Raw genomic sequence first — 9,918 nt, 5'->3', positions numbered from 1 at the left:
ACACACACACACACACACACACACACACACACACACACACACACACACATCTTAAGATTCAGATAATCTTAATTTTCTTTTCTTAAAAAAAAAAAAATCTTTATTTCCTCCAGAGTTGAACTCCCTTTCAGTTAAGAAGAATGGCTTCACTGGCATCCAAAAAGCTTTTGGTTCTTCTTTGGAAGAACTTTACTTTAAAGGTAAGTTGAATTCTGCCTCATCTTGTTGCAGCAGCGCAGAGATGGTCAAGGAATGATTCCCACAATTGCAATCACTGCCTTTTAATTTATACTCTTTTACTTTCCTCAGTTCCTGGGCTGAGGATATCTATTCCAAACACAGAATCTACACAGAGTGAGGGAGTAGTAGAATGTCAGATGGGAGAGAGAAAAATTTTTGAAATTTTATCTGTCATAGAGTAAAGCTATGCTTCCTGATCACCTATGTAATCTGAATGAAGTATCTTATTAGCTTACTATATACGAATGGCCATTTGCTAAATAAAATTTAGGTTGTTGTTTGTTTGTTTGTTTGTTTGTTTTTTGTTTTTGAGAAAATGAACACGATTTTGTTCTTTAATTCTCTTAGAGACGGCGATTTGGATCTTTATTTGTTGAAATAGCCCTGATGGTTATATTCAGCAGTGTTCTTCTGACTGCACGACACTTTCTTGCTGTAAAGAAGATTGGACCTCTCAGTTATGCTGACCAGCCGGTCGGCGACGTCCCTCCCTTCATCGCTACCTCTTCTCATTCTTGGGAATTGGCTTACGTGCCATCCAACATCATCGTGGTACAGAATATTGTCGAAAATGTGAAAAAAGACTTAAACTTCCATATGAAAGGTTAGTTAAGATTTTCATAAAAGCTTATTATTTAATTATTCTAGGAAAAAAAAGCCTTCCTAGCTGGGTGATAAATTCCACACAAAACACTACAGAACACCAAGGGTCATCTTTTAAAGTATGCTATTATAAAATTGGTTAAGCTTGAAAGTTAAGTTTATATACATTTTTTTCTCTATGAAACAAACAACAACAAAAAAAAAACCCAAAGTAATGTTTTAGCATTAAATGACCAATGGATGATTTTCTAAGTTATTATTTAACTCTGTAAATAATAACTCTGTAAATTAGCTCTGTCCTCATTGTTTCTGAGTGAGTTTTTTTTTAATATTCTGGGCGAGAATAGCATCAGGAGTATTGCTGTGTGCCGCAGGAACACGCAGGCACAGGATAAGCGTGTCTTTATTCTGAATGAGTGGTCAGTTACTTAAAGCATTATTGCATGATCCGTAGAAGACAGTACCTGAGACCATTTTATATAAGTGTAAGGAAGTGCCTGAGACAGGTGGCATGTAAGGAAAAGAAGCTTATTTAACACACAATTTGGAAGAACGAGATTGAGTGTCCTCATCTGTTCACCTGGTCGGATCATCTTGGCTCATTCCCAGTGTAATAGATGTCATTGTGATGGAAGCACATTTGATAGACTGGGATCACATGGAGAGACAGGAGGCTGTAATCTACAGAGACCAGGTGCAGGCCAGCTCTTTTCTAAGTTTTACACAGGAGCTAACCTGGTTCCTGCAAAGGCTCCATCAATCCCACCCCGTTGCAGTCCCTCCAATGACTTAACTTCCTTTCCAGATCCACCTCTTAAAGATTCTACCTCCTCTGAGCTGTGACACTTACAATTGAGGTACAAGCTCATAGGCCAGCCTTTGGGGGAGATGTCCAAAGCATATCTAGATGATGGTATATTCAGAGAAACTATGTCGAATCATTTAAAGAGTTTTCAGTTCCTCGCTTTCCTTCACATTCTCAGACCAGTTTCACTCCTGTTTCTCACAGAGGCAAATACTACTAGAAATTTGTGGCCTTCCCTGTACCTCGTAACTTCTTCTTAAGTAAGCACACAGCCCAAACCCTGTGCCTCGGGAGCATCAGAGTCAGGACCAGCTCCTAAATCTGCAACCTCACCCTCCCTTCCTTCCTAGAGCCCCAACCAGCACAGGAATGATTACTGAATACCAGCTTCAACACCACAGGGTGAACTGAAGCTGTGCGTAGACCTGGTGACTGGCTGGTGGCCCAGCAGAACTTTTTCTGAGGCTAACTTTCCAGGGCTGGAACTGATCGTTTCCAACCCTTGCTTCCAGTGACAGTGGCAAGCCGAGGGGCCAGAATTAAATTGCTGGCATCAGCCAGTGCTGGTAGCTACCTGGCATGTGCTTACAGTTATTATGGTGAGTGTCAGCTAGGGCTACTGGCTCTAGCATTGGCTTTCCCCTGGTAGTGGCAAAGTGTCCAAGAAAGAAAAGAAAGGAGAGAAAAAGACCACACACAGACACACACACACACACATGCACTTAGACTTGATGATGAAGTAAGTCAGACTCCAGCAAGTAGGTTCCAACAAGCTTCTTCTCTTCATTTAGCTTCTCTTTCAGGCTTCTTCTGCTTTATGCATACATATACATGCATACACATACATACATACATACATACATGTAACACATACATGCATACACATGTTCACACATATATATACACATATACATATACATACACATGTACATACATGCATACACACTCAAACATTGGGTGGGTGGAACAAGCTCCAGAGAATGAGTTCCAACCCAACCTTACATACATTCATATACACATACATTGGTGGATGAAAAAAATATCCCAACAGCCTCATACACATACATATACACACATCTTAGTGGATGGAACAGACTGAAGAGTGAGTTCCAAACCACACTTTCATTCTTTTTCCTACATCTTATAGAGCCCAGCAAGATCTTTCAAGTAGTACGAAAATCACAACGTGGTTACATTCTATTTTTCTTTAAGTAAACCAACTATTACAGTGAGAATTAGTAAGAAAAGCATGTATCCTAGTGTCCTCATGTGATCAAATGTTTTATGTATTATGGGTGAAAAAAATATGAAAAATTATTCCCAAGAATGCATATACATTTGTAACTAAGCAGCTTGTTATATATTAACAGAGTATGAGCAAGCAAGGGAATTTCTCGGCCTGTTTTTTTTTTTTTTTTTTTTCTTTACTGTCAGCCTGCAATTTGCTATTACAAAACCAAACAAACAAAAAAGAATCAATTACCATAAAAGGTAATCTTATAAAAATCTTACAGAATCACAAGTCTTAAATTTCATATAAAAATAATCAGCCATTCCTGCTTTAAATCTTTAAGGTGTGCATCTACGTGTTAATAGTTTTTATTAAATCATATCAGGAAGCTGAGGGCAAGAAAAGGTATAAGGAAATTAATTGTCCTCTCAGTCACCGACCCAGCTTGAGAGTTGTCACGTCAGCCCCTCTCACCCTGGGCTATCCTTGCTTCTCACCAACCTCAAAAAGTCCCCAGCTTTACGATTAAGAGTGTACTTTTTCTTAACTTCAAATTGTTCCCCACGATTTTCTGCATCAGAGCTGATAGCAAAAACACCTTTACCTAACCTTGCTAAACAATCTATTTTTCCCTAAGATTTTCTACCTCAGAGTCATTAGCAAGAACATCTTTACCTAACCTTGTTAAGCTATCTATTTTTCCAAATTCTTTCTAAGGGTAGTGGTCACTGCCAACAATCTACCTCTCTAGGTTCTTTCCAAGGGTGCCGGTTGGATCATCAATCTGATCGTTAATCTTTCCGTAATCCCTGAAAGAGATCAAGCATTATAATTGTGAGTGCCTGGGGCACTGCCCAGTGAGGGAGTTTTTCCACACAACTCTCGTAGTATGAGGGATGTGATGGCCACAGCGGCAACAAGCAGAGCGATGCTCCCGTAGCAGTTAAGGTCCTCAGGACACGTGGTCTTCGGGGTTATGCCTCCCTGAGACGCCGTCATGGGTCTGCTAACTGGCGGGCTGCATTCCGTGAGTTCTAGAGCTGTTTTGCTTGTTCCTTCTGCATGGCTCCCAACACATGATCCACTTTTATGCAAACAAAGAGCAATGCTCGACTCAGACAATGAAGCAACAGTCACTTAAATACTGGTCTTTCAAAGGATGAACCCAACGTAGGTTCCCTATATTTGTTAGACTTGTATGTGGATTTGTTTACAAAGATGAACGGAGCAAAGTGCCTGAAGGAACTGGCATCGTGATGGTTCTGGTGAGATGGAGAAACAGTGACACCTCGGAGCGCAGGTGACAGGTGTGGAGGAGAGGGTGCTTCTTTAATTTATTTTTTAATTTATTACAGTTTATTCACTTTGTCTCTCAGCTGTAGCCCCTTCCTTCATCCCCTCCCAATCCCGCCCTCCCTCCCTCTTCTCCTCCCATGCCCCTCCCCCAGTCAGAGCAGTCACTTTTAGCATGAGAGAGCCCTCTGGTGAGAATGCTGGCCCAGTCAACAGTGAGGACAGTGGAGCTTTTCCTGCGTATCTTTAGGAATCAGGGTTCTGCTGGAGGAAGAAGTAAACCAATAAAGCCATTGCAGTCGAATCTATAAAACTCCGTGGATCTTGATTTTCATCACCGCAGCTGTTGAGTCTTTGCCATTCTGTTTCCATCAACCATGCTTTTGACTCCAAGGAAATCTTTAGGGTATACAATGTACTGTATACAAATGCACTGTATATTAAATAACTTGTTTGTTTTACTTAGGAAAATACAAATTACACCTTTTCAAAGGTCAATGAGGTTGAATTCCAAAGTTAAATTCATTGACTCAAAAATCTCAATTATTGAAATATACTTACCTCAAACATTAAAATTGTGAGGTGGCTTCCTTCCCCAGCTTCTTTATACTTTTCATTCAGATATTGAGTATTACAGAATCATGACATACACATTTCCCCCTAATTTCTTTTTTTTCTATTAATTTATCTATTCCCTTTCCATCCCTGTCACAGCCCCATCCCTCCTCTCCTCCCGGTCCCACCGTCCCCCCTTTTCCCCTCTCCCTCTCCTCAGAAAAGGGGAGCCTCACCACCAACCAACCCACCCCAGCACATCAAGTCTCATCAGGACTAAGCGCATCTTCTTCTGCTAAGGCTAGACAAGGAAGCCCAGCTAGGGCAAAGTGATCCAAAAGTCCATGTCAGAGACAGCCCCCACTCCAATTGCTAGGGGACACTCATGAAGACCAAGCTGTCTGTCAGCTACATCTGTGTAGGGGGTCTAGGTCCACCATGTTTGCCCTTTGGTTGGTGCTTCAGTCTCTGTGAGCACCCATGAGCCTAGGTTAGTTGACTCTGTTGGTCTTGCGGAGCTTTTGTCCCCTCAGGATCCTTCCATCTTTTCCCCAATTCTTCCACAAGTCTCCCCAAGCTCCACCCAATGTTGGGCTGTGGGTCTCAGTGTCTGTTTCGGTCTGCTGTTGCTGCTGGATGGAGCCGCTCGGAGGGCGCTTATGGTAGGCTCCTGGCTGCAAGCATGTCGAGTATCATGAACAGAGTCAGGGATTAACTCTCTCCCGTTACAATCCGCAGATCCAAAGAACAGGTGGGGGTGCTTGAATCTCACTCAGAAGAAAAAATGAAATAGACAGCAGAAGCAGATGAAGAAAGGGGGGTGGGGTGGGGACCAGGGATGGGAGGTGAGAGAGCTGGGAGAAAGGTGGGAAACCTATGGGGGCCCATCTCTGGGACAAGCTGGAGACCTGTGATGGGGTAGGTTCTTGGGAGGATAATGGGGGTGACTCTAGCCGAGATTCCTAGGAGTGGCCACCTCCTGTAGCCAGGCATGACTTCCAGTGGGGAGAAGGGGACACCAAGCCACCCATAAAACCTTAGACCCCAAATTTCCCCTGCCTACAAGATGTGCAGGGATAAAGATGGCGCAGAGATTGAGGGAATGGCCATACCAATGACTGGCCCCCAATTTCTTCTCCAACTGGAAATCGGAGAACACTGGGGCACGTCATCCCTCAGCCAGTGTTCACAGCTCCCACCCTGTGGGTAGGAAGCATCGTCATACACTCTGCCCTCACACACTTTCGCCCTCTCTGCAGTTACAGGGTTTTCTTCAGAAAGTGATTTTGAAGAGTACATTAGGTCAACTGCCAACTCTAAAAAGTTCCTGGCTGCTATTGTCATTGACCATAACTTCACAAACAGCAACGATCCGCTGCCAAAGAAGGTGAGAAAGTTCTCCGTAGAAGCCTCATGCCTGGGGCCTGGAGGGTGATTCAGTGGAGAAGAACGTTGCGTTGCTCTTCCAGAGGACCTGAGCTAGGTTCACGACACCCACGTGGGGCAGCTCATAGGCACCTGCACACCTTCACAAACTCCCAGAATGCCCCTTTTCCACTGGGTGAAGGCCCCAGGTGGACGCACAGTGATAAGTGACTATTCAAATGGAGTTTCAAGACACATGGTCAAGGCAGATCCCGTTCCTCACGGGACTAAATCCTAGTTGAGAACAGGCGCATTCCCCAAGCCCCAGTGAACGAGAAGCAGGACATCTACGAACGCTGGGATGGTTCTGATAAGCGCAGCCCGGGAGAGACAAAAATAATGCTTCGAATTGAATTTCCCTGGTATTGAGGGGAAATTATCAAAGTATAGAATGTAGCTACACAGAGAGTCAAAATTTTGTGTTTAAGGTACAAGCAGCTATCGTCGGGAGGTAAAGAGGGCCAATAAATAGGGTCGTTGGTTTCTCTGTATTCTGTTTGGTGACTCGGTGCTTCCACATGTCAGCCCAAGTGGCTGGCTCCTTGCAAGTTGATGTAGGCTCATTCATGTATAGAAATGTATCCAGTACAGTGGCAAACATCTCCTCCTCTGCCTTCACTTCATAATCTCCTTTGTCCTGCCCAGCTGACTTACTCTTGCCCTTTCTGAGTATGCTTGGCCTCTATCTGGCCTCCTAACCACCTTTCCATAGATGTTCTAAACACGCCAAATTTGAACTTAACATGAGTAAATACATCTTCAACCAGGACATGGGCTCCCCGAGAAATGTCAGATGCCCCTGAATGTGGACTAAGGCTTGTACTAAAACCTTTAATATATGGCTAATGGCTTACACCTGCCTGTCCCTGCTAATCTAACCAATTTCTCTTGACTGACTCTTGCAATTATTTGTTTGTTTATTTCAGGAAGTTTTAAAGCCTAGCACAATGTACCTTAAAGTTTACTCAGTTTTCTAAAATGAGTGATCTTTTCGTTCAGCAATTATGCAACTTTTCACATTTGTATCCTAATACATTCCTTCTCTGTCCTCCTCAATCACTTTCAAGGAAGGAAGAGATTTTTCTTTAGGAACAGTTAGCTAACACAAAGGGAATATAAATTAACAATTCCTTTTGGAATATCTCATTTCAGTATGCATGTCAGATGTCTGTCTAGGGAAAATACATTCAGGATATTCACAGATTCCAGCTGTGTTTGCTTACTATAAACCCACAGCAAGAATCCAGCTGTTGTTGACGTTTCAAAATATTTCACCTGTGACATGCCACAGGACAGGCTTGCTGTCACTTTCTGAAGTCCATAGTCAGATCCTCATCAATGTGCCCTCAGAATGTCATATTCCTGATACACTTTTAAAATCATTTTGTTTCTGATTCTTGCCATGTTTTTCTTTTTTTCTTTTCTTTTTTGCTTTATATATAATTTGTTTTTTTTTATTGCTCCTCCTAGGTAAAATACTACCTGCGTTTTAGTAATACTAAGAAGAACATGAAATCTCGGGCATATTTTCAAGGGCACAGCTGGTTTACAAATTTTCTCTTTCCACCTGTGCGTCTTGTGGGACCCAGAAACCAATATGATGCCGACGGAGGCAGTCCTGGTGAGCAGTTCTTTAACCTATTTATCTTATTCTCTTGTTGTATTGAAAGATGGACAGATTCATATTTCTTCAGTCCTGTGGTGAAAGATATTTATTTCATTAATTTATTTATTTTAATACATTTTAAATTAAAATAGAAGCACATCATTTTCCCCTTCCCTTTTCTCCCTAGCATGCCTTCCAGGTAAGCTCCCTCCAACCCCTCCCATTTCCCCACTCTCAAATTGATATCTTCTTTTTCTTTGATTATTGTTGATTTAGATAGATAGGTAGGTAGATAGAACCAAGCTGATGAAGCCATTTTGACATTTAACAAAATAAACTTCAAATCAAAACTAATCAGAAGAGATAGGGAAGGACACTGCACACTCATCAAAGAAAACAAATCTGTGTCTCAAGCACAAGGGCATCCAAGTCTGTAAAAGAACCACCACTGCAGCTTAAATCATGCATTGACCATCACACACTGATAGTGGGGGACTTCAGTGTCCTACTCTCACAAATAGACAGGTCATCCAGACAAAAACTGAACAGAGAAATGCTAGAACTAACAGACCTTGTAAACCAAGTGGACCTAACAGATATTTACCGACCATTTCACCCAAACACAAGCGAACATAACTTCTCCCTTGTACCTGTGAAACTTTCTCCAGAACTGATCATATACTCAGATACAGAGCAAGTCGCTACAGATCAAGAAAACTGAAATAACTCTCTGCATCCTATCAGACCACCAAGGATTAAAGCTGGATATCAGTAACAACAGAAAGCTAACAAACTCACAAAAAATGAACAACTCTAATGAAAAAAAAAAAAAATAGGTCAAGACAAAAATAAAAAAAAAAATTGAAGACTTCTATTGTAAATAAAATGGGTGTTGGGATATTATGATTTATAATTATTTGCCCTGTGATTATCAAGGTGGTATTATTTAACCCACTATCACAATTAATAAGGTACGGACACCTGCTTGATTTTATAATTGCCTTATTTACCTTTGGCTGGGCAGATATTTCTACGTATGCTATTTCAATAACTTCCCCATCCATTTCCCAGCCCCCATCCAATGCCATCTGCCTTAACCATTCTTATCTGGGCTACCTTCCATTCATAATCTTATAAATACTTGCTCGTATTTTTCATCTTGCTCTTTCTTTTTACGCCATCCTTGGAATTCTTTCTCCCAGCCCACACGGTTCCTTCTCCATGCTAATCCATCATGATGTCCTCCTTCCTTCTCTCTTCCTAACCATCTGTTTCCCATGATTCTCCTGTTCCCAAAGCATAGGAACCTTAGCCATGCCTACCCCATTCTACCCTGCCCAGGTTTTAGGCCTTTTAATCAACCAATCAGGAATAATGTCTTAGGCAGGTTTACATAACAAGGATAGGTGTATCCGGGCAGTAACCAGCGCTTGAGGGCCAGTAATTAACATCAAAATACAAGCATCAGACCAACCCTCAACAGACTTCCTAGAATTGAATGAAAATAAATACACAGCATATCAAAATTTATGAGACACAATGAAAGTAGTTCTAAGAGGCAAGGTTATAGAAATAAGTGCCTACATTAAAAAAGCAGGAAAGATCTCATACTAGCAACTTAACAGCACACTAGAAAGCTCTAGAACAAAAAGAAGAAATCACACCAAAAAGAAGTAGTTGTCAAGAAATAATCAAACTCAGGACCAAAATAAATAAAATATAAACAAAAGAACAATACAAAGAATCACTGAAACAAAGAATTGGTTCTTTGAGAAAATAAACAAGATAGACAACTTATAGAAACTAACTAAAAGAGGGAGAGAGAATCTCCAAATTAACAAAATCACAAACAAAAAGGGGAGAAAACAACAGACACTCAGGAAATCCATAGAATCATAAGGCCATACTTTAAAAATCCGTATTACCCCAAATTGGAAAATCTAAAACAAAACAAAACAAAACAAAGAGAGAATTCCCTCCATAGGTATCATTTACAGAAGTTGAATCAATATTAGACAAATGATTTAAACAAACCTATAACCCCCTAGTGAAATAGCAGGAGTCATTAAAAGACTCCCAACTAAATAAAAGCCCAGGATCTGATGGTATTAATATAGACTTCTACCAGACTTTCAAAGAAGAGTGAACGTCAATACTCCT

At 41.2% G+C, this 9,918-nt stretch overlaps 1 protein-coding gene across 1 annotated transcript in view; it reads left to right on the top strand.

The window, feature by feature from the left end:
* Positions 1–140: 140 nt before the first annotated feature.
* Positions 141–9,918, top strand: part of LOC129691466 (phospholipid-transporting ATPase ABCA3-like) — a 97,386-nt gene continuing 87,608 nt past the window's right edge. The window contains exons 1-4 of the mRNA XM_055627613.1: positions 141–200; positions 589–844; positions 5,987–6,114; positions 7,623–7,773. Of these exons, the coding sequence (XP_055483588.1) occupies positions 141–200; positions 589–844; positions 5,987–6,114; positions 7,623–7,773 (595 nt within the window). The remainder of the gene's footprint in view (positions 201–588; positions 845–5,986; positions 6,115–7,622; positions 7,774–9,918) is intronic.

The sequence above is a fragment of the Psammomys obesus genome, unplaced genomic scaffold, assembly GCF_907164565.1.
Source record: "Psammomys obesus unplaced genomic scaffold, mPsaObe1.curated_primary_1811, whole genome shotgun sequence".
NCBI classification, from domain to species: Eukaryota; Metazoa; Chordata; class Mammalia; order Rodentia; family Muridae; genus Psammomys; species Psammomys obesus.
This window is presented reverse-complemented; position numbering and strand designations above follow the sequence as displayed.